Source organism: Leptinotarsa decemlineata, unplaced genomic scaffold (genome assembly GCF_025532065.1).
Source record: "Leptinotarsa decemlineata unplaced genomic scaffold, Ldec_3_MD MMD2_tig00000199_RagTag_RagTag, whole genome shotgun sequence".
Taxonomy (NCBI): domain Eukaryota; kingdom Metazoa; phylum Arthropoda; class Insecta; order Coleoptera; family Chrysomelidae; genus Leptinotarsa; species Leptinotarsa decemlineata.
In genome coordinates, this window is record NW_027412544.1 from 2,278,212 (window position 1) to 2,304,533 (window position 26,322).

Consider the following 26,322-nt stretch of genomic DNA (forward strand, 5'->3'; position numbering starts at 1 on the left):
CGTTTTTCGGCTCTGCTTTCATATAGTTGCCTTGCAGTGGAAGCTGCAGTAAGAGACAGAGAACGATACAGATACATTCACGACTTATACGATTGTAGAGCCCAGATTCACGATTAGAGAGAACAAAATTTGGGCTGACGTTTCGTCTCCTACTGTGACAGGCATCTTCAGTGGTATATGCGTTGACTGCGAAGACGAAGGTAATATCTCAATGTCTCAGCAACAACTATGCCTTGGGTGGATGATAATTTTATTTTGAATTATAATACACAAAAACATTTACTTGAAAGCAAAAATTTTTTGGACGTATTTTGATCGATGGACCGTCGGTGTACGGGATAATTTATAAACAAAAATCAGTATTTTTATGAAATTCCAAAAATTAAATTCATCTGCCAAAAATATTATTGTTGACTGTTAAACTCTATATGAGCTGCCTAGGTCTCGAATATATCATCTTTTTTAGACATTGTGGAAAATAATTGAATCATTTGGAATTGATTTCATTTAAACACGAGATGGTGATTGGAATATTTGAAAAACGATGAATTCATGAAAGATATCAATACTAGTATTTCTAATATGCAGGGTGCTTTAATCAAAGCTTTTGCAGAAGTCATCAAGGAGTTGTGGTCAGAAGATTCATTTGATAGAGTAGTAAATACAGTCTCCTTAAAAAATCAGATTCAAAGTTTTATTCCTTGATTCATGGGTAATGCCCATCAAGACGCCCAGGAGTTCCTTCGTTATCTTTTAGAAGGTTCCCATGAAGACGTAATATAATTATTGAGAAATCTAATCCAATCTTAACGGAGATTACCGAAAAATTGAGCGACAGCGTAAATTCACAAGAGTCATGGCTCACATATTTGAGGATGCATAACTCTATGATTGTAGATAATTTCGTTATTCAATTGAAATCCATGATGAAATGCACACACTGTGGACATTCACCAAAAACCTTTTATGATTTCTGGGATTTTTCTACGTCCCTACCACACAGAACCGACCAATTTGGATGGAAATGAAAAACCGACGTGTTCGAAATGCAAAGAAAGAAGAAAATGCACAAAATCCCTATCAATCCACAAGTGTTCCCATATTTTAGTAATTCACTTAAAAAGATTCTCTCCAACGGTAAGATTCAGAGGCACATTGAATGTTGTCATCAAATTTTCTCTAGAAGGATTGGATATGAACAATTTTGCAGCAGAAAATATGGCTATTTGTTATAATCTATATGCACTTTTAAATCACAGTGGGACTACTTACAGAGGGCATTATATAGCATACTGCAGACACCCCTATACTGGCACGTGGTACAAATACAACGATTCACACGTTTTACCAATTCCACCAAAATCGCTTGTGAGTGGAGAAGCGTACGTCCTCTTTCATGAAAAGGATGGAACAAAATCGCACCTTCGCGATAAATGAGGGAAGGTTTTTTCATGCTCCTGTATCAATATATTTGATATTAATATTGAAATATGTATTTGTATTTGTGTACCTGGTAAGTTGAATTTATATTGTTTCATTTTTATAATACATTCTGTAACAATGAATTTTCAGAAATTGATATGACAAAATACGTCATCTATCAAAGATGACAGTATAGTCATTGTGTATCTGGAAGAGAATGTATCAATATATAAATGGAAATCCAATAATTTGCTTACAGATCCTTCACCATGGAAGTACTTGCGTTCTCTGGGAAGGCATCGAGGGTCCCTCGCAACCGACTGGTGTCAAAGGCTTCTTGCTATATCTCAGGTTAGATAGATCATTAACAACCCTCACTTGGGTACGGCCAAGTTGGAGCGGTCTTAAGTCAGGAACCACCAACGAGGCAGATCCATTCTCAACGGATTTCAACTTGTCCTTCAACCCCGAAGAGACGTTAGCTCCAGGACTACTGACCAAGTTGGCTCTGCAATCTACCGGCGAGCAGAGTACGGGAACCACGTTAGATGATGGGTAAGTGACACAGTGATTGTTACATGAAAATAATACTTCATTTCCTTTTGATTGACCCAAAATGTTCAAACGAAAAAAATATATCTAAATCTATATAAAGTATTACTTAGATATTCACTTTCACTTCTCACATAGATCAGGCTATCTCATCAGCGAATCGAATGTTGGGCTTTATCATAAGGAGAACAAGAGAGTTTAATAATATTAACTAAACTAGAATATGGCATGTTAAAATGGTATTCAATTCGCAATTACCACATACATCATATAGATGATGTTCAAATAAAATTTTTAAAATATCTGTCGTTCAAGGTCACAGGAATGTATCCTCAGAACGGAACCGACTATTCCATCCTTCCAGATATATTTAATGTAATATCTCTGAATACACGTTGGCTTTTTGTTACCATCTCCTTTCTTCACAAACTGCTGTGCCACCCTTTTACAACTGATCAACTTCCGCACTCCACGCCTGACTTCCAGATATTAAACGACATTTCATTGTAATCTTAGAAGAGCAAATAACAGTTTCAATAATTTGTAACAACTACAATTCAATCTATAAAATGTACGATATTAATAATAGTTCTCTAACTTATATTTTAAAATGTATTCTCACTAAAACCTTTCAACTGTGATCTCTTTTACTTTTTCCTTCTTGTGATATCTTCTATTTCTATTCTACTCCATTTTATTTCTGTTAACTCTAGCTATTTTTTTAAGTAATTATCCTGTAATTGGGTGAATGCTTGTACGAAATAAAGTGCTATCTATCTAACCTAATATTTACTAAGAACCTACCTACATTAAGTTATATTGAAATTTCACTGATAACATTTGAAGTTGATTATGATTCATGAGATCGTTTGAAAAATGAAACATGTCATTTTTTAAATTTGTTCAGGCAAAATTCAAATTTTTTCATTTTAATAATACACTGACTCGTTATTTATTGAAAATCAATAATACTGTCCATGCTAATGAGACAATTTTCACACTATTGACTTCAATAAAGACGCACTTCGCTGCACAGTAGCTTTTTCAGTTGAATTAGTGCATTAAACTATTCTACAATACATTTTATACAACAGTAGTAGTGGTTAATAGCGAATATTCTTGGAACTTCAAGAAAATAAGTGAGTGAATAAATCTTTGTTAACCGTTTGGTAGGGTAATTGACTGTTTTCGTATATTGATTGCCAAGGATTTCAAAAGGTTCAATTTTTGTCTTTTATTTTTTTATGTAACTGTAGTTCTTGTCGAAATCGTTATTGTTCTCTGAAAGGTGGCATGCATAGGTGGAATTGATCTTCTTTACGTCAAATATTCTTTTGTGTTCTGAAATTCTTATTTCCTAAACGATTTTTCTGTATAAACTTACAGCACTGATCCACCTGTTAACTTATTGTTTTGTATATGTCAACGTTGATACCACTCTTGTATGTTATGTTATTCTTCTGTTTAGTTAGTAGTCTTTTCAGTTTTTTTATGATGATTTTTTGGTATATTTGAGTGTTATATATATATATATATTTATAGTACGGTATGGTGTTGGTATATTTGTATTGTTTTTAATGTGAGGGTTTACTTGGTTTAAGGTCTATTTGAACAGTGTTTCATGAATCATGTTCGGGTTGAAGTTGTAATTTACTGCAATTAGTTTCGTCAAATTCGGTGCCTTATTAAAATTATCTGCGGACTTCGGGATTCTAATGAGTCTGAGGATCATGTTATGGTGAGTTACTGATTTACGTTATAATAATAGTAATAATAATAATTTCTCAGACTTTGTCCAAACCACTCTATCAAGATGATTGTTCTGATTATTGAAGTCCTTGGTGGAATGATGCCCTTTCTACTCTCGAATATTCAAAATCATACAGGCTTACCGCGCTGAGGCAGAATTGCAGAAGGCTGTCATTCTGGGCTCACTGCGCTTGCTCAGGGCTCATGATTCTCGGACCCAATAATCACTTACCCGACAGTGTGGGGAGTGGTCGTTGGTTGATAATTATGGCGCGCCCTCCCGAATGTATCGGGGCTTCGGGAGTGGGGCCTGACCGGCGCATATTACGGTAAAATACAGTAATAATAATATTTTTTTCACTACAAACCCAAGAAATTGTTATTATTTACTCCATTCCCCTAACGAGAATTAATATTTCTCCCCCTTGGTAAATAATGATAATAAAACAACACCTAAGTAAATAATGAGAACAATTCTATAATTTTAAAGATATTCACAGAAGCTTTTGTTAACTTAATTATCAACTAGAAGTAGGAAATTGAACATTGAAAATACGCCTGGAAATTATTTGAAATTATAATTAATTGTACAATTGTGACAAATCAGGCGGGGTACACATCATCTCTAAATCATCGTCACTTGAATTTTCACCCATTTTTCAATTAGTTATATTAACGTTTTACTCATATAGATCTTTTAACTACTTCAGAATGACATCTGAACTTGAATTAAAACCGTATTTGGCAAACTAACAGCAATAATAATCATTGTGCAGTGTTTGGTTGTTCATGGCCTAAGTAGATGTTGCGCGCTTATCATCGACATCGGGTATTCAGCATGGAAACTGTACCGTTTCAATTTGACATGCAACAATTCATAGCTGCCTTGGGTTATCATATATCCCAGGAAATGTTTTTCTCACTATAATGCAGAATTGAGAAATTTTAAGTTCTGAACATACAGAAGCGATGAGAGAAGTGGAACATTGAAATATATCAAAAATGCAATGAGATATTTCCTAGATTCATATCAAAATTTGACACATGCCAAATTTTCACATAAATAAAGCCACTCTGATTAGAAACACGTTCCACTCTACTTGATATTCCGATATATTCAACAAATTGTTAGAAAATTACTAATGTCAAAATTAAAATTGTTAATATACCAATGTTAGAAGTGAAAAAAATTCTATATATACCTCGGCTGAGAAAGCTATTATTTTCCTCGCACATTATATCCCTCGGCGCTACGCGCCTCAGGATATAAAAATGCTCGGTAAATAATAGCTCACTTCTCAGCCTAGGTATATAATATACTATTATTTTCCATTCGACTATTAGGAATTATATTGGATTCATCAATACAGGTGAGTAAAATAAAATAAAACTGAACACACAAATAACTAAACGGTTACATCAGAAAAACAAAGACAGGAATGAGCAGATAACATTTTGAATTTATAAATATTCCTCTACAGAATAGACACACTATGTCACTAGAAAGTCCTTCAATTTGTTTTTAAAACAATAGAGTTTTATTTCGTCTGGTATAAAATTGTAAATTCGGGGAGCCATTGCTCCAGTAGAATTATAATGAATTTTTGTACAACTGAAAGGAATATAAAAATGGTCTTGTTGTGTGTTTTATATCCGTATCTGGAGTTGTTCGGTGTGAAGTTACTACTTTTTTGCGTATATGCAGAATTCAAAAACTAACAGTTATGGAAGCATGAGGATTTTTAGATTCATGAAGTGATCACTACAGGATGAGCGTTTCGAAATTTCAACAATAGTACAAATACTGCGCTTCTGCACAATGAAAACATCTGATGATGAGGTGAATAGGCTTAAGAAGCGCACACCATATCTTACTCTGAAATCAATTTGAGCATAATATGATTTTAGGAGTTGTTCCTTGTTAAGGGCGAGTTTGAAATTTCGGAATTGATATGTGTAGCAGTTCAATTTGGATTGTAGAGTTCATGATAGACACTTATTCACTTCAAGACCTAAAAACCTGACTTTTTGAACGATTTCTACATTAACGCAAGTTGCTGTTGATACTATCACATCAGAACAACTTTTCTGACGATTATGGAATCTAATGGGTTTCGTTTTTTACATGTTCAGGTGAAAGAGGTTTGCACTGAAGCAATCTTTTGCACTCGAGAAAGTCTCATTGCATTTATCTAACAGAAGTTTGTATGATTTATTTTAAATGATAATTGACATATCATCTGCGTACATAGTGAAATAAGACTGAACTGGTGAGTCATCCAAATCATTCAGGTGTTATATAAAAAGAATAGGTTCCAGGTCCCAAAACGAAGCCTTGACGCACAACAATTGTGACTGCTCGTTTTGTAAACACAATATTGTCGATAGAAACGTACTGGCTTCTTGAATCGAGGAAGCTGTACAGCCAATGGTGAGGAATGTCCCTTATTCCATATCTCAGAAGTTTATCTAGTAAAATACTGTGATCTACACAGTCAAATTGTCTGCTGAGATCGCAAAACTGCTGATTTTTATTTAGGAATCCGTGCCGATTATTGGAGAGAATTTTAAACACATTGTAGTATGCTAATAACCTATTAAGAATGGCATACTCGAATATTTTTGAAAAGTTGGTGGGAATTGTTATTGGTCGATAATTTTTTACAAGCTGCGGATCACCATTTTTATAAATTGGCACCAATTTTCCAGTTTTGAGAAGATCTGGAGATATTCAGAGATATGAATTGACAATATGTGTGAAAGGAGATTTAAGAAATGGTAGGGATTTTTTCAAAACAAACATAGGGACCTCGTCATACACACACGTAGATTTATTTTTCAGTTTTAGTTGTAATATGTTAAGTGATTCAGAATACGGATCGAGAAAAAACGAATTCATTCTTGTTCCAGAACATCTTTATGATCTTCTACAGGGTCATCTTCTTCATCAATTAGGGTGATTTTACTTGACGAGAGTGTGTTGAGTTCTCAATTATTCCCCCTATATCCAGTTCACAGTTATTAACAGTGAAACGGCTGTTGATAGTTTCGTCTGTATGGGTTGGTTTGTATTAAGTTGTGAAATCATGTAATAATAATAATACTTCTTTATTATTTTTCACATACAGTATATCTATATTGAAAATATTTGTAATTGGAGGTCTTAAATGTTTATCGAATTATTGGTGTCTAGTTCTGTAGTGAATTATATGACTTGATTGGATATACTGAAGTTTTCAATTTGAAAATTGTACTTACTCAAATTTGCTTTCGGCTTCATGTAGAGAATATTAACATCATTCACCGTTGTGAAATATAGTTTCGCATGTAAAACTATCTTTCAGGACCATTCTTCGATTTCCCGTTTTTCCCCTTCTGCTTTTCAGGAATTGGATGGTGATTATATGTTCAATGTAAACAATTTCTTCAATTTTTTCTTTTTGTTCGTTAATCTTCCCATTTCTCCAAAGTTTTAATGGTCTTGTTATCAGCTTATTCACGGTTTTCTCTTTCGCATTTCTTCCATCTCTAAATCTTGGGAAAAGCCTCATTGTCTGCTTTCGACTTCAGTGAAAAATATTCGCAAAGATTTGTTGATCATGCTCAGAAGTTTTGATATAAATTTCCACTCAATGACTACTCCTAATCCTAAGAAGTTCCAGTTTTCAACTCATCGGTGAATGTTGGATACTTTTCGAAAAATGTTAATGGAATCGTTGCAAAATACTTTACAAATATTTTGACGGTGCGCACAATAGCAATAAAAGTTCTTGAGAACCATATTCACAACTAGTCACTCCCAATCTCAATCAACTAGGTACTTCGCTTCGAAGTCACTAACGTACACTTTGAGATTAAGACCTATTCTATTCTATTCGTCAAGGTTTATACAATGAGTTTTATGTAACTCGACGTCTTTGATATGAATTTGATCACTTTAGATTCAGACATGATCTAAACGTTGTCTTTTTCATCAAAAATGAGGATTGAAATATTTTGTGCTTTTTACCACTTTTGTTTGTGACTAACGTTACTGCCGTTTCGTCCTATGAGGACATTTTCATACTTATACATTAAACTAAAAATGATTGATTACATTAGCCCTTATATAACACCACTGTAGTTAATAACAGAGGTACTTAACTCAATTTAGTACCTGAATTTTGTTTACCTGTGACAATTTGGATACGGTGATTTGAAAACCGGTGAATAAACTAGATCGATCTGATCATTCAACAGGTTGCATCCGCAATGTTTATACTTTTGAGCATTCAAAATAATAGAGTTTACAACCCTTCCTTGCATAGTGCAAAATTTCCGTATCGTTTGGATTCGGGAAATTATGGGTTCATCCCAAGGAATGGTTTGAGAACGTCGAATTTTTTTTACCTAGTCTCAAGGGCCTTTCAGGATACTGTTTTGTGAAATGTCTACCACATTGTCGCACATAAACACTAATACACTACAGATACTTAAGCTTATAAACTCCAGATTTATCCAACTTGTCCACTCTGTTTTGAGTTTGAAGCTCTATATCTTCTATTAATTATCTGCGAGCGCTTTCGACAGTTGGTAGTACTGTCATCTTCTAGGCACTGTTAAATTTAAATTTAAACATCCATAAATTTAACAGACAAAAATCACTTATCGAGGAACAAGTAGGTACAAATCAAAACACAACAAGACCTAACATTCAATATATTAAACAAATCAATATACACTCCTAGATACGATAAACTTAGAAAAGATTTAACACAAAGAATTGTACCTGGTGTAATCCAAATACAGGCAAATTTACCTCCTATACCTCCTATATTGAAGCGTTCGGACCGTATAAAAAGACATACAACAGGATGACACGTTCAGATAGAAAAGTGTCTAGAGGATGACAGCACGACCAACTGTCATATATATATATATATATATATATATATATATATATATATATATATATATATATATATATATATATATATATATATACCGGGTGTCCCACATTTTATGTGATAGGCAATATCTGGTTTGTTGAAGGAGATACACAAAAATGTTTCATACAAAAGTTTTAGGAGTTCATGAGAGCTATATTTTGATATAATTTTTAAATATACAGGGTGTTTGGTGTAGGTGCTACAGACAAAAATTCCCTTTTTTAAAATAGAACGCCCTGTATATCATTACATATTCAGATGCTACGTTAAATTCTGATATCATTTCATGTTTGGTTTTTGAAATTCGGTTACGGCGTTGTTGAGTTATTGCTTAAAATGTAGAGTCTTGAGAACGACTATTATTTTTTTAAATATCTCATACAATTATTCTCTCTGCATCAGATCACATGAAAATTAGTCAAAATTTTGGGTTTTCGAAGTAATGGTTTCAATTTTGAGTTGTGGAATTCAGTCAGGAATCATTTTGAATATTGCGAAATTGAAAGAGGTGTATTCGAAAACAAATTTTTAATTAATAACAATGTAAATAATATAACTTGATAAATCATTTCATAATAATGGTAGGTGCCTAGAAATAAGTCATAAAAATTGTTCAAAGTGATGCCCATTAGATATTATACAGGCTTCGAAACATCGAATCACTTCTCTCGTTCTTATAATATCATCACTTCTCTCGCTCTTATAATATCAGGCGTAATATCACTGCACGCTAGTCGAATTTTCATTTTCAGATCATCCACATTCAAAGGGGGAGTAGTGAAAACAATATCTTTCAAATAACCCCATAGGAAAAAATCAAGCGGTGATAAATCTGGGGAACGAGCCGGCCACCGAATTGGACCCTTATTACCAATCCATCTATTTGGGTACGTTCTATCCAGATATTCAGTAACAACTTGTGAATTGTGAGGAGGAGCACCATCTTGTTGCCACCAAATTCCTTGTCGTTCTGCTATGGGAATATCTTCCATCAACTGGATCAAATCATTTTCTAGAAAATGTAAATATCGCAATCCATTGAGATTTTCATGGAAAAAGTAAGGTCCTATGATGCGGCCATTGAACAATCCACACCATACATTAATACCCCAAGTAGTTTGAAAATTACTTTCGCGGACCCAGTGGGGATTTTCTTGAGAACAATAGTGACTATTATGTCGATTCACAACTCCATTATTGTGGAATCGCGATTCATCGCTCCACAAAATTTGACTGAATATGTTAGGACTTTCATGTAATGAATGAATTCAAGTCGTCGTTCAAAGTCCGTGGGTTTCAAACCTTGTACCAACTGAATTTTAAATGGGTGGTATTTATTTTCTTTCAGAATCCTCTGTACATTAGATTTACTCACACCGACTTCTTCTGCAAGAGTACGGATAGAAACATGTGGATGAATAATAATATAAGCCAACACATTGATCTCTAAATCTTCAGTTCTAACAGATCTCGTATGATGACGATGCTTTATAGTAGAAGGAAATGACCCAGTTCGCAATTTTTCTACAACTCTCGAAAAAGTCATTCGTGACGGAATGGGTCTGTCTGGAAAACGTTCTTGGTATAGACGTTGTGCTTGACGGCAGTTTTTCTGACATTCCCTAAAAATTAATAACATATCAATGCAATTACTTGGACTAAACGCGAACGGCATACTGGAGTTTTCGCACATAGAACACAGTTACTGTTTTGCAAAGAATCACTGAATCGAACTGATAAGTAGATACAATTCAACAACATTTGTTACTATGGCATCAACAAGCATAAGCTACTTGATGAAATTGTGCAATATAAAGCAATTCACCCTCAAGTTAGTCACATTCTCAAGAATTTCAATATTATATTCAACTGATATCGATATCGTATCGTACAGGTGAGAATAATGGTTTGTATTCAGTAGTATTCTCGTTCACTTTAATGAAAGATATAGACTGGATTCGTGTACGAGTAAATACGTTTTTTTGAAACTTCATATTTAAGGAAAAGTGCAATGACTCAACAACGCCGTAATGTATATATATATATATATATATATATATATATATATATATATATATATATATATATATATATATATATATATATAGAGAGAGAGAGAGAGAGAGAGAGAGAGATTTTATCGAGTGCGTATGATACAAATAAAAAATGTAACAAATAGTGACAATATACAAATGACAATATACAGGAAACCTACACAAACAAGCTCCACCATACCCGCAAGTTCAAACCATCCACCATCACACAAAATGGCTGCCTATAACGCATTCATATATAGAATGCTAAGGATACCACTCAACAATGAAACCCGAAACAAAGAACGGAAAGTCATATACCAAATAGTGAACGAAAACGAATACACCCACAGATAATAAACAGCATTTACGTACGTAGGACACCAAAACAAAAAACTAACAAACGTCTTCAAACCACTGAACATCAACATAACATATAAGCCAAACACGAAGATAACACAAAAAATAAACAACTATGAAAAAGAAGAAGACAAAAACCAAAACGGGATATACAGTATACAATGCTCGGACTGCAACAAATTTTATATCGGCCAAACCAAGAAAAAACTGATCCAAAGGTACAATGAGCACAAAAAGGCATACATAAATCCAATAGTATATAAATCAAACCTCGCAACACACGCCATACAAAACAAACATAATTTCCCCTCACCAGAGAACATAAAACTCATAAACAAATTTACCTAAAGTACCTGAAATACCTGAGTTGAGACGCTCTGACCGTATAAACAGGCAGACGACAGGATGACAAGTTCAGTTTGAGGAGTTCCTAGAAGATGACAGTACTACCAACTGTCGAAAGCGCTCGCAGATAATTATTAGAAGATATAAACCTTCAAATCCTTTTTGTAAAATTTAATATTAAAATAAATAAATAAATATATATATATATATATATATATATATATATATATATATATATATATATATATAATATATATATATATATATATATATATATTCAAATTCGTTTCTATACATGGGGATCTCGTAAACGATAAGCGATAGAGTGTCGGTTAAATTATTATATATCTATATATGGGACATTTTCAACTATATTGTATTTCATAAAGTAAGATAGAAATTGACACGAATCCTACTTCCGGCTTTGACTAGTACTATAAACTCTCCCGAATTTTTTACGAGTGAATTTCAGGTTGAATTTCATCAAAGAATAGTAGCTAAGCAGTCTCATTCTAGTTTAATCGGATTCTGCAGAAAATAATTTCACATCAAAAAAGACGAATGAATTATTGATTCAATTCAGTCACTTATTGACACAAACCCCTTGAAAATGTGTTATAGTTTGATTTTGAATGAAGCCACTGTAAGTAACTGAATGTCTCAAGTTATACTCAAATGATAATAAATAAGAGTTTTTTTCATGCTGAAAATGCCTTCTGATGTTTGTCTTGTCTTGGAAAATCAATAAATGATATAGAATATTAGGTCAACGTTCATTTGAAACCGAGTATTTCACCATTTGCATTTCCTTCTGAATTTCATTATTCATTTCCATCGCTTTGTTTTTCTTCCATATTACTTGAACTTGAATCTTTGAAACATGTCGTACATATTTTCACCAAATGTTTCATTTCATGTGCAATACAAATAGTCATTACACACATCAAGTGAATACGAGATGACCAATACTGATTCAGATGTTACATACTTGGTATGCACTGTTTGGAACCTTTGGTGTAGTAATGAATATTACTGGAGTTTTTTCTAACACCAAACTGTTATTTTAACACATCGGTACGTGTTTCGATCACCCCTTGATTCCTCTTGAAGTTGATCACTTGGTGATCGACACACGTGTCGAGGTGTAAAAATAACGATTTGATGTTGGGATAAAATTCCAGCAATATCCAGTTAGTTGTGAAGTCTCGTAAAACAAATGATAATATAATAATAATGATAACAATAATGGCTTCTTTGATGACTTTTTCAGGACGCTGGAATGAAATACAATGGAAAAGAACTAAAAAAATTTACAAGACTTAAAAGTAATCTGAGTTTTACAATTGAAAATTGAATATTGATAAAAAAATTCCACAAAAATGGCGCATTGATGTCAATAATGTCATTTTCAGATATCTGATATTAGTAATGTCATGTTCAAAGCTTACTATAATGATAAGAGTGACATTATCATTGAAAAAATTTCCATTTTATAAATGCTCATTAAATGAATTATATACAACGTGTGATTATTTCAAGTTGAGAATATTACCGAGATTTATCTATGTCTAGTAAATAATTGTAAATTATACTCAGATTATCAATGTCTGTTTTTTTGTTCATATTTTTAGGATTTTTGTTAATAAGCACCATTTGGTGAAAAAGTCTTTTGGACATTTTTTTTCTGAATATTAAACTTTTGCTTGATCAAATTCAATTTTGTGTTCTGTTTCAATAAGCTAGTGCACATGAATTTTTGTTTAATCTTATATCACTTCTGTGTGAAGTTATTCTGCTTGATTATGTTCTGGAAGTTGTTCCAATATAATTTAAATCACAATTATTACATGGTATATTATAAACAACATTTGATTTTTTCAAATCAGGTGTAGAATCTTTAAACAGTGTTTTAATATTTCAAATAGATTCATTATTCTTTTTAGAAATTTCAATATTCTTCTCATTGTGAAAAACTTTAATTATTTTGGAAGATAATTTTCCAATATTAGGGAATGAAAAATATTTCATTATGTCTTCTATCTGACTACAAGCATTATCATTTGTACTTTCTGTCTCACTGACAGCAGTAAGAATGATTTTGTTGAGTAATTTTTCTGGAAAAGAATTCTCTTTTTAGAATATTTTTTAATAACAGTAAATGTTTTTGTTTCTGTCTTCACTTCTTTTCTTTTGAATTTCATTTTAGCGTCCTGACGAATTCTCTATTTTTTTATCTTTCTGTTGAAGCTTTCTATTGGCAGAAGTTCATATTCAACAGGTATCCGATTATATGAGTAGGCAATATAGCAAGTGAAAGATCCGCGAAAAAAAAAAGTGTTGTGTTGTGGGATTGTAAAATATGTCCTGATCTCAAGTTAGGATGGTGTACATCAGTTATAAAGGATATTTTTTTCAAAAAAATAATTTTTTTTTTGTTATCAGAAGTTTTTGAAAAAATCAATTCATATCCCCGAACAGATGTGAAATTTTTTCTCGTTTCCTTGTACCCATAATGAGCCTAATGCGTGCGTTCTGGAGATTTTGGGTTCTGAAACTATCACTCTTCAAAATTCCTGTACCATACACCACGCCTGCGTAGTTGGCATGTGAAAGAACTGTAGCATCGCAGAGTATAATTTTATTTTTTATTCAGAAATACTCTGTTGGAATATATCATTTTCAAATTCGCATAACCCTGTTTCAGATATGCAAAAAGTATATTTTAAAACGAAGACTGTTGTCAAGATATAATCTCGTTTTTTGTAACTCCTTTCAAGAAAAGTTCTGTTCCATCTGTTACAACATTTATAATACCAGGGCAACAAATATCGCCGCTGTTCTACCAAAGATCATGACATTAGATTTAGATGCATTAACAGAAAGGCAATATTTAGTTAACAAGTTTAATATCATATCGAGATCGGTATTAATTTACCATACGGCCTCGTTTATTGAATTCTCGTCAAATCCCATGTACAGCTGAGTATCGTCGGCATAACAATGCATGATTGCAAATTGCAGTAACCTATGAAATTGAGATGAAACGAACAAGAGAGGACCCAATGTTGAACCTTGAGGAACACCGTTTTTGAATTGTATCAAATCAGATTTTTCGTCATTATACACAACTCCTTGAAAACCATTGTGAAGGTAATTTTTTTTATTGCTAAAGCATGCATTGAAATACTTAGGTTGCCCAATATAACAAAAAGGAGTTCATGGTATTTCTCAGAGGTATTAGTGAGACTTGTGGGAAATACCTTTCATCTACTAATTTCAGTTGTGGAATAAAGACAGTTACGTGTGCGTGAGCTTTTGTACACATTTCTCCTACAAGAAAGTGGCTTCTGATTCGATTTGTTCGACAAAGGGCCCCGTTGAGCACTGCACCATTCACGAGTGGCATGTCAACGTATAACTGACAGAAACAGTTGAAACTTCAACCGAAGCTTTGAGTTCAACTCGTTAATTCCATATCTTTCGGGAACAATGAACATAATATTCAGGATGACTGTATTTCAGTGAACAAAACTCCACTTAACAATAAATAGAATGCTGTCACTGCAATACACGAAAATTAATGCTGTTACAAAATAGCAGGTAAATTGGAATGTTGAATTATCTTCGTCTCCTTTCATATTCCGATCGAATATAATTGCTATTTGTGCCGATATAATGCTCGTCTGATTGAATTTGCTGGAACGGTGACATCAAGGACGAGTCCTTGTACACTAACATATATTCTTCTCCGATCCATGATACGCCCGATTGGCTATCAATCCGAGAAGAATGCCTGTTCTTAAGTGAAAGATAATCGAATCATCGGTTTCATTTCTGTCTTCCTTCGTCAGTCCTTGTTGGTGAATTGACCAAAGAGGTGATTGAAAACAATTCTAAAATTGTTTCACATGTAGTGAAAGAACCTTCCAAAAAGTTAAACCTGCTGTGAGATTTTTAAACAGCCATGTAGATAATAATAATAATAATAATAATAATAATAATAATAATAATAATAAGTGGACTTTTGAGTTTGGAGTGTCTACATGACAGAATGGTACTGGATACAGCCTGTAAAGTCGTCAGGAGTTCGGATCCCCTTCTGTGCATGGTCCGTGACCATGAGAGAGCAGGAATTGGAGCATTTCTCCTTAGGGCAGCTGTTCGAGCAGCTGATAAACTCAGTATAGTTTTCGACTCTGAACGAGGTGACTACAACTCTGTCACCGAGTTGGAACCCGTTCAGCAAAAAGCTCAGATAAAAGCCGCAGAGATCACCTTACTTCTGCGGAGACACAGGAATAAGCCAATGCATGGGGTCTTCTTCAATAACATTGAAGACCTTGGCTTATCAAAGCGCCTGACGTTCGCTTTTCTCAGGCCGAGTGGGCTGAAGTCGGAAACTGAGGGGTTCATCATGGCTTGCCAGGATGGTGTCTTCAACACCTTAGTCTACCGCAGTCGCGTGATGGGTATAGAGGTTCCTGATACAAGGTGCAGGGCCTGCCGCGAGGCGCCCGAGACCCTAATGCACATGCTATCTGCATGTCCAGCATATGCGGTCTCGGCCTATATCCATCGACATAACGCGGCCCTAAGAGTGCTATATTACCATCTACGGCACTCTTACGGTATTGACGAGACACCGGTGTTGCCCTACGCTCCGGGGGATATTGAATCCGTTGTGGGGAACGAGAAGTGCCGAATTTATTGGAACTATTCGTTCCCCACCCTCAGGCTCATACAAGCTAATAAGCCTGATGTAGTCCTTCTCCACCAGACCAAAACGATATTTGTCGTGGAGTTTTCAGCTCCTGGCGAGACGAATATCGTCAGAAAAGAGGAGGAAAAACTGATAAAATATCGAGATTTTCTCTTCGAACTCCGCAGACTCTATCCAGATCACTCTGTCAAGATGGTCGTTCTGATTGTTGGAGTCCTTGGTGGAATGATGTCTTCTCTACTCTCGAATCTAAAAATCATACCGGCTTGCCGCACTAAGGCAGAAATCTTAGCCGCACAGATGCAGAAGGCTGTCATTCTTGGCTCACTGCGTTTGCTCAGGGCACATGATTCTCGGACCCAATGATCACTTACCCCACGGTGTGGGGAGTGATCATTGGTTGATTATGCTGGCGCGCCCTCCCGAATGTGTCGGGGCTTCGGGGGATAGGGCCTGACCAGCGCACACTACGGTGAAAAAAAAAATGGTGGAATGATGTCTTCTCTACTCTCGAATCTCAAAATCATACCGGCTTGCCGCACTAAGGCAGAAATCTTAGCCGCACAGATGCAGAAGGCTGTCATTCTTGGCTCACTGCGTTTGCTCAGGGCACATGATTCTCGGACCCAATGATCACTTACCCCACGGTGTGGGGAGTGGTCATTGGTTGATTATGCTGGCGCGCCCTCCCGAATGTGTCGAGGCTTCGGGGATAGGGCCTGACCAGCACACACTACGGTGAAAAAAAAAATAAAAAATAATAATAATAATAAATCGGCATTTTTTGAGATACAAAAAAATATTTAAAAAAATTAGAAAAAATGTTACAGCAGTTTGTGGTACTCATTGGCGAAGTCTATCTCGAAGCTACTCAAACTCAGCCAATAATCACCGCTCCATAATAAACGCGAACATGCATAGACAATTAACGGGGATGGTATCATAATAAGAGAAGATTGAATGAAAATATCAATTGGTAGATATCCCCTGAAAAGTTGATTAATCAAATTGACCTGTTGCTTCATTTACTATTGATTTATCCAATGAGCAAAAAATAAGATTAGTAACTATCATAGATATGATTTTCATATTTGTATCCGAATTTTCTGATATTGAATCTCTTCAATTACTCAGGCAATTATTCGTAGAGTTTCACAGCACCAAAAAAAATCTGAAACTGTGCAGTACGATGTCGTGGCATAGTTGATTTGTTGAAAATAAAAAATAAATCGATTTCATATATTGTCAGCAGATCCTAAAAAATATTAGAAGGTTGAATTGCAGTTGATTGATAAAAAATAATAATGTTAACAGCAAAAAGGATTTCATAATTTTATAAGGAGTTTGTCGAGATCAGATTCACATCTTGAAAGTTTTTTCTGACCTTTGAAGTTCACATACCCAAGTCTATTAAAAGTCCAAGATGATTTTTAAAATGAGCTCGAACTTTCTTGAAAAAAATGGAGTTATCTGTAGTGTGGCTTTGTGATCATAATAGATGTTCCTTTAAGATTCTTCTTGTTGCTTGATTTCAAATTTCTTCTCCAACGACGGCAGAACTGAATTACTAGTGGCCTTGGTTTCTTTGTTTGTTGGATTTTCTCCGTAGTATATATATCTAACTTATATCGTATTCAGTGATATCGATTTCCATTGAAACCAACAAAAATATTGGAACACTATCGAATGGTAAAATCTTCCTCATCAAAGCCGTGAATAATAAGATAATTATAGAGAAAAGAGGTTTTGTCATTCTACTTCTCCATCTTTATACAAAAAATTTGTGGGAATCTTCCAAAGAAAGTAAGGAAGCAGTTAATTTAAGGAAACCTTCCTTTCCCAAAATTTATTTTCTCCTGAAAGAATACCTCTTTTAATTCAAATAAGATAATCATAGTTCCTTTGGATTTTCAATCTATTACGTCATTACTCCGTCTTTCAACTCCATAGAAGAATTATTGTTTTCCAAGAAATTCACCTTTCCATGAACAACTTCGATATCAGGTTAGATTGTACTTGCTGTTTATTTTAAATTTTTTTTTGTTTGGAAATTCACCAAGCTCATCAACACGGTAGTTAAGTTCTCTTATAGTAATGTAACCTCTAGGAATTTCAAAAAGTCGTAACACAGTTATCAAATAGTTATATAAAGATATGAATAAAAAAATTATTCATTTATCAAATGTATCGGAGCGGACACAAACCGTTCACCCAGTACGGTGGACCATTATTAATGATAATACATTTTAATTTTGAAAATATGTAACAATTTTTTAAATATTTCAATTCTGAAACTCAATCAACAAATTTACAAGAAACTCAATATATGGTATCTATCGCTATCCAGCAATAGCAGTGGAAAAAAACATGAGGAGCCACCTGAAAAAATTTTCGATGTGAATCGCTGAATTTTTGGATAGTACGCCCTGGTTTAAATTTTTTAAAGCTTTAAAAAACTATTTTTGAGGACAAAAAATCCGTAAATCAAATTCCATTGAATTCTATTATAGTATAATATTGCCAACAAGCCATACAAAATAAAGTTCTCAAAATTAAACTTTCTGGTTTCTAGTCTAACGAATATACAGAGGGAAAAGTTGGATTTTTTGAAAAGTTTCGAATTTGTTCAGATAAAGTTTTTGTTTATCGATTCTTTCATCAACATGTTATATTTTATTTAATATAGAAAATCTCCTACCGTCAACAGTTTTGAAAATACGAAAATAATTTGTTTTTTGGTCTGGTCTGGTCTGAATCTGGTTAAATGTATTTCGCCTATTTTTAGATAGCTGACATAGGTGACATAAGTCCTTCAGTTATCTCCTGATGATACTTACTTGGTTAGCAAACCGCGGGTCGAGAGAAATCATTTTTGTTATTAATGGGGTAGAAATGTTTTCAATAGTTTCATAACACGTCATGTTTCAAATTTTAGTTATCAACTCGTAGTTTTATTCGTCTAATTTTCTGTTGTGGTTCAAAATTCTAACATTCAAAATTGAAATAGAAACCATTGTCAATCAATTTGTTCCTCATGGATAGTACCATAATAACACAACGAAATTTCTGTTGAAAATTTATTGAAAACATGAATCATTGAAACAAACTGAAACTATTTCAGAAATCTACTCTACTTTTCAGGAATTATATTTTTTATTTTTCAACGTACACAATGCTTTCAGATTTCCATCATCTCCTTCAATAATTTCAGTTCCTCAATTTTCCTAATTTGATATTTTTCGAAAGAACGACAAGCTTCTAACTCGCCCTCCAATTTCAAATATCGTAATTTCAATTCTCTCGCATCTTTCATCATTTCAAGATTGCTTTCCTTTTTCTTCATCGGACGAGAATGTTTCTTTAAATACTGGGTAGAGCTTAGTATGAAATCATTGATTTGTTGCCAGTAAGATTTCTGAAATTTCAAACTGATGAGTATTGTTTTAATTCAATTAACTATAGTAGGTATATTCATCAAAAATATAAACCTGAAAATTTCAATCAGTAATGTTGACAAAACGTTGGGAAATACTTAATGCATTGAATTTGGAAACAATTCTTGTTTCATCTATCAACATGTGTACAAAATTATGTTCATCTCATTTCACGCGTCGAGAGATTTTGACAAAACAAACGCTGAGAATTCGCCGGCCATGGTTTTCATAAGACAGAAAGGGTGTTGAATGCAACATTTTTTTGATAATTCAAGAAATTAGTTGGAACATTTCAAAAAATTGGAAGTATTGCGAGAGCAAATGAAAGAAATTCTATCTCGGACAAGAAACACAAAAATCGTTGAGCCTGTAGTGAATAACCTCCTGCAGTCCACGACAATATTAACTTGACTATGACAGAAAAGTTAATGTCCAAACGTTCGATTGCAAATCGAAAATGCAATAAAGTGTACTTTTTTCTCAAACAGAAATGTCAATTGCCAATATGTGCCATATTGGTGACAATAAATTTCTGGACAGGAATATTGGAAAAATATATGGTTGGTCCCATATATCTAGAGGAAAATATGACTGGTGATTTATATTTGGAAATTCTTCAAGACCTTATTTACTCACATATTCAAGAAATTAGGTCCAACAATCCGGATGAGTTCGAAAATTCAGTTATTTTCCAACAAGATTTTAAGCCTGTAAGGGATTGGTTAGATCAGGCATGGACTGTGAATTGGTTGACGCAGTCCGTTGGAGTGGCCTCTTTTTTCACCAGATTTGACTCATTTTGATTTTATCTATGGGGTTATATCTATCAAATCGAAAGTTAGTGTTACGAAACCTGGGATAATACGGGAACTCGGAGACAGAATACCGAAATGTTAGCAATACCCAGAGATATTGCAAAGAATAAGAATAAAAATAAGAAAACTTTATTGACTACATTGTGAATAACTTACACGAGTAGCAGTTCAGTAACAGTACACATATGAATGTAAAAATAATAAAATAATATATATGAAAAGAAGGTGAATGTATAGCAATGTTAGTGTCACGGGTTTCAAGGAGAACATTTTGAATATTTGCGCAAATGATTTTTCAAGCATAAGTTGAATGAAAATGAGGTTCAAATGAAATGCAATCGTTTTATTCCCATGAAATTATAATATAATTTCTCATACATATAATTTCTCATACACTGATATAATTACATGGAGTGCTATCGAAAATAAACCAGATAATCACAGAAGCCATAGAAATCTTTAGATTGTTCGTGATGAGACTATGTTGTGAATTGAGTGTATAATTACTTTACATTACATTCACATTTCATTGAAAAATAATGAGTGATCAATCGATTAATAGACAAATGATAAATGAAACTAATAACAGAAACAGTAGTTACAGACAGAATACATAGTTATTTTCATCTACTCAATAAAGGCTTAGGTCAAATTGCTGTTTGGAATAGTTTGGTTATTGAAGTCAGAAAAACAAGTTCTTTTGGTATTCAGAATAAATTTCTTTACTTCTCTTTTGAACATAAAAGAACTGTTGATACTTTTTATTTCTCCTGGTAATATTTGGTATAAGCGTGGTCCCAGATATGTTGTCCTATTGTTTTGTCACATCGTGGTGCATTTAAAGAGTTTTCCTTTTTCCTAGTATTTTAGGAGTGAATGATTGGTTCCATTTTGATGTTTCCTTTTTTAACTTCACTCAGTTGGCTCATACAAAAAGTTGTCGAATATCACATACACTGCCTCATTCAAATAAGGCCTCAGTTGGATGAGTTTTTTTTCTATTGAATATAATTTTCAGTATCCATTTCCGTATGACATTTAGATTCCTAAGATGACACTTATCTATCGCTATTTGATAGTAAGATAGTACTCATTCAATTATTCTTCCATTGAACTTTCATTGCAAACAATTTGACATGGGGTCACGGAGTTTCGAAACGCCTAGTCCCAAATTCAAACACCAGTAACTCCGAAACCGGTTATCGTAATTCAAATTCGTGAAGGAAATTGTACACTCTGTCCAAGATGAGAATCAAAAGCATGACATATCTTATATACTGTGTCCAAGATAAGAATGAACGGCATGAAGATATCGGAAACGGTAAGTGATACGGGGTCGATTGAATCAGAGAAAAGTAGCGCATTTATGTGGAGATATCCAAGAAAAACCGAAATTTGAGAATTTCATTTTTATTTTCTCCTAGCTTTATTTTCAAAGAAAATGTAAAACAGATAGTACTTTTCCTGACCACTTTTTAAGCACTACACGATAACGTGAGCAGAATTTTTCTGCAACGTTTCGTCTTTTAGAAAACATCATCAACTTTGTATTTTTTTATGTACCGAAACTAAAGTATACCCTGTATACGACTCCATTTTTTATTGTAAATTCAACAACACATTACACAATATGATTTCATTATAATTTCTCGCGCAAAATGAAAAGTGATTACCCAACCTGATTTTCTTCAATTTTAGATAGTACGAGCTGGAAAAAATGTCATATTTTGATACATGAAGTAAATTTATTAGTATTATTTATAATGGATTTTAACTTACCACTTGCCGGAATTTTTGCGCTGTTGAATACAAAGATGAGTGGCAATATCAAAATTTCAGTTTATAAAATGTAATTATAATGTAAAAACAAGGAGCTAATATGTATAACAGGAATTAGGCAAAAACACACAAGTGTTTAACCGCCGTTATTTTCTAAGCACAACTACGCTCGTCACACAGACAAATTTAAAACTTGAATTAACATATTCGGAACAATATTGTTGAAGGATGAAGTAACCAGTCTTAGCAAATTTTTTAAAATAATGAGGGTACACTTGATTCTTGAAATATACCCAAAAGAAAAAGTCTAGTGGGGTTAGGTCAGGAGACCTTGTAGGCTAGGATGTATCACTATGAGTACCAATCCACTGTCTTGGGAAGCGACGGTTGAAATAATCACAAACAATTCTAGCGTTATGTGCTGGAGCACCTTCTTGTTAAAACTAGAAGCTGTGAGTGACCGCTAAAGGCAAATTATCTAGAGCGTCTTCCAAATCATTTACTAACAAATTTACATACCGCTCTTTTGTTAAATTGTTTTGATAGATAAAAGGCCCAATTACATTCGTACCGAGAATCCCAACCCACATGTTAAAATCGAAACGATGTTGGTGTCTGGACACATTGTGTACACACGGATTTTTTTGTGATCAATAATGAACATTCCGCCTATTAAAAATGCCATTGTTGGTGAAAGGGAAATTTTCATCGTCTTGGCATTTTTTAATGTACCTACCATTTACAAAAGGTTGTTCGCATTGCATCGTCACCTGGTCTGAGTCCATGACAATTCCTAAATTCATATGGATGATATTTATTTTTTCTTAAAATGAAGTGAGCGTTAGATTTGGCTACTCCAATAATATGTTCAATGGTGCGAGTGGATATCTCAGAATTTTCAACAACGGCCTGTAACACATCACGCTGACTTTCTTCATAGCTTTTGTCGGGTAACCACAGGTTTTTTTAAAGATCCGTATTCTTTTAAATTAGGAACTAAACGTCTAAATATTGATTTACCAGGTTGTCGCCTCTATGGATACTTATTTGAGTACGCACGTTAAGCATCAACACACTTTTTTTGGCACAAAATGTAACATGGAAACATATAAAATTTTTCAGTATTCGGAAAGGTGCCGTTTTCCATTTTTCAACACAAATTATGCAGGTAACGAGGTAAAAGTAGAAACGGTAATATGCCAAAAATTCTACCAAACAACGGTATATTCATGACAACAATCAATCAATCAAGCATTTATTGAAACTGTTTTCCTTCACAATCACATTAGACAAAAAAAAACATAACATTATGCATTATGTAATTTTTTCCAGCGCGTACTACCTAAAAATTGAAGAGGTTAAGTAATCACTTTTCATTTTGCGCGAGAAATGATTATAAAATCCTATTGTGTGATACGTTTCTGAATTCACAATGAAAAATGGAGTCGTATACAGGGTATACTTTAGTTTAAGTCCATATAAAAATACAAGGTTGATGTTTTCTAAAAGACGAAACGTCGCAGAAAAAATCTGCTCACGTTATCGGGTAGTGCTTCAAAAGTGGCCATTGCAAAGTGCTATTTGTTTTACATTTCCTTCAAAAATAAGGCTAGGATAAAATAAAAACGAAATTGTCAATTTCGGTTTTTCTCGGATATCTCCAAAACTACTCGCAATATTGAAACTTTCTAATTGGCATATTACTAGGCACCTAAATGCGCTTCTTTTCTCTAATTCAATCGACCCCGTTTCACTTACCGTTTCCGATATCCCCGTGTTCTTCATTCCTATCTTGGACACAATTAATAGAGACTGGAAATAACTACTTTTTATACGAAATATCAAAGTAATCCCCTTTACATCTGAAAAAAAGTTGATGGCACTCTCTCGGAGCAAAGTGACGTCGTCACATTATTGTTTTTTCATCAAAAAGTACTGAAAATTATTTTCTTACAAAAATTTGGTCCGTATCTGATATCTTGCCCCGTTGAAGAGGGAGGGGGAATATTTACATGCGCAATGTATAAAATATTAAAAGAAAATAATTTCCTGGATAAATTATTCGATGAATCAGTCTTTAATATAACAGTTCATCAATATAACAGTAAAACATATTATTACAACAACGAATTATCGTCTAACATCGTGAATGTGTTCAAACAAGAATCTCATATCAAAACTGCAAAGCAAAATATCAAAATATTCAAAATATATACTCCACATTGAAAGTGTCAATGAGTGTGAAATTTAATAATGACATCAAGTAAAAATTTCAGTATCCCATGTGATAAACGACATTAAGAATGTATAGGTCAAACTAGTAAAACTTTAAATCAATGGTAACTGACAATAAAAGTTATTGTAGACTTCTAATTGTTCAACACATTACAACAAAACGAGGATGTTTCACTTTTTAGTGAATCTTAACCTTTTCCCCGGTACTTTCCACCACTTGACAGCAAAGAAAATTCAATCCTTTTCACTACGAATACAATCGTTTGACAAATTGATAATGAAGATATTTTCAAAGAGTAGGCAAAAGTATTCGGTAAATTTTCGTTATGTGGACACCAGGCGATTTTGAAAAATTTTTTGACTGTACTTACGTATTCTGATGCGTAGATTACGAATCCGAAAGAAAAAAGCGGCGCTCTCCCTTATTTAAAAAGTTACGGCCCTTCAAAGTTCAGAAAAGGGCAACTTTTCAGCCTTCTGTTTCACTAAATAAACTATTTAAAAACACAAGCATTTATTCACTAGGTCACCTTTACACCTTATTCCTCCTTCTTTAACACTTTTCACTTCAATAATCAACATTTTTCTTATAAAAAACTAAATTAAAAAACGAATGCTTCTCCTGGTGACATTATTCTATTTTTAGGTTAGTTACTAGTGACATTTCAGAAAAAAGCGGTTGGTATTTGCCGTCGCCTACTATTTCAAATTCGTAATACACCACCAAAAACCAATTTACGATCTAAAGAATGAACGTAAAAAACATTTGAATTACTTCAGGAATATGGACTGCATCAGTCGTACCAACCATGTCATTAACCTTAAAAACGTAAAATACAGTGATATGTAACCAAAAAGCAGCTCCGTACATTTTTTAACATTTTTATAAGAAAAATGTTGATTATTGAAGTGAAAAGTGATAAAGAAGCAGGAATAAGGTGTAAAGGTGACCTAGTGAATAAATGCTTGTGTTTTTAAATAGTTTATTTAGTGAAAAAGAAGGCTGAAAAGTTGCCCTTTTCTGAACTTTGAAGGGCCGTAACTTTTTAAATAAGGGAGAGCGCCGCTTTTTTCTTTCGGATTCGTAATCTACGCATCAAAATACGTAAGTACAGTCAAAATTTTTTTCAAAATCGCCTGGTGTCCACATAACGAAAATTTACCAAGTATTCTTGAAGACACAGTACATGTGAATGTTAATTCATAGCTGAATCGAAAAATATAGTGTAATATATATTCAAGATTTAAGTTATCGTATTGAGTCTTTGATATTATGAATACGTGAAAATAAAAAAAAACAGAAATGTAGTCATTTTTATTTGAAACTCTATAAAATATCTGATCGTTAATTGAAATAAATCAAATACTGATTTCAAATTGAAAAAAATCGTGAAGGAAAATAAGATAATCGAAAATTCAGTTATATTTTCCTCAGTCCTGCCCTGTTCACCTATTCAAGATCTAAGTTTGTTTTCTTACCTGGGCATCTTCAGTTTCTTTTTCAGCTGCAACGACTTGATGCACCAATTCATGAACAGTCTCTTTTGCAATCTGTTCTTTCGCTGTTACGACCGATAACTTACAACTAAGACTGACTGTTTCTTTTCGAATATCTGTCAAATTCTCTTTCTTAACCTGCAGCATCGTGTTTGCGTCTTTGATTTTCCTCTGCAAATCGTACTTTCTTTCGGTCATTTCATACATTTTCTTGGCTCTTATTTCAGCCTCTCTTCCGTTTATCGCAATTTGGTTTAACTCTTTGGACAAATCCATTGGATGAACGAATATTCACCAACTCGCAAATGTGCACCGGTTCAGCTTGTTTGAGAAAATAAATTAGGGTTAGAATTTCGCGTCGGATTTTGTTTGCATGGCCGTGCGGATTACTCATAGACTGGGGTTTACATGGATTTTCTCTTTGACTTCGTGTGGGTGTGAGTAAACTCAAAA

General features: G+C 33.7%; 2 protein-coding genes across 6 annotated transcripts in view; one reads left to right on the forward strand and one right to left on the reverse strand.

Moving 5' to 3' along the window:
- Positions 1-26,322, forward strand: part of LOC111505101 (1-phosphatidylinositol 4,5-bisphosphate phosphodiesterase epsilon-1) — a 702,515-nt gene that overhangs the window by 631,291 nt on the left and 44,902 nt on the right. For all 5 annotated transcript variants that reach the window (XM_074172786.1, XM_074172785.1, XM_074172787.1 and 2 more), the window contains one exon: positions 1,682-1,977. In XM_074172786.1, the coding sequence (XP_074028887.1) occupies positions 1,682-1,977 (296 nt within the window). The remainder of the gene's footprint in view (positions 1-1,681; positions 1,978-26,322) is intronic.
- LOC111505102 (uncharacterized) lies at positions 19,173-26,270 on the reverse strand. The gene is made up of 2 exons (XM_023159858.2): positions 25,852-26,270; positions 19,173-19,524 (listed from the first exon to the last, which is right to left on the reverse strand). The coding sequence occupies exons 1-2, from the start codon at positions 26,143-26,145 to the stop codon at positions 19,288-19,290; spliced, it is 531 nt and encodes a 176-aa protein (XP_023015626.2). The 5' UTR covers positions 26,146-26,270; the 3' UTR covers positions 19,173-19,287.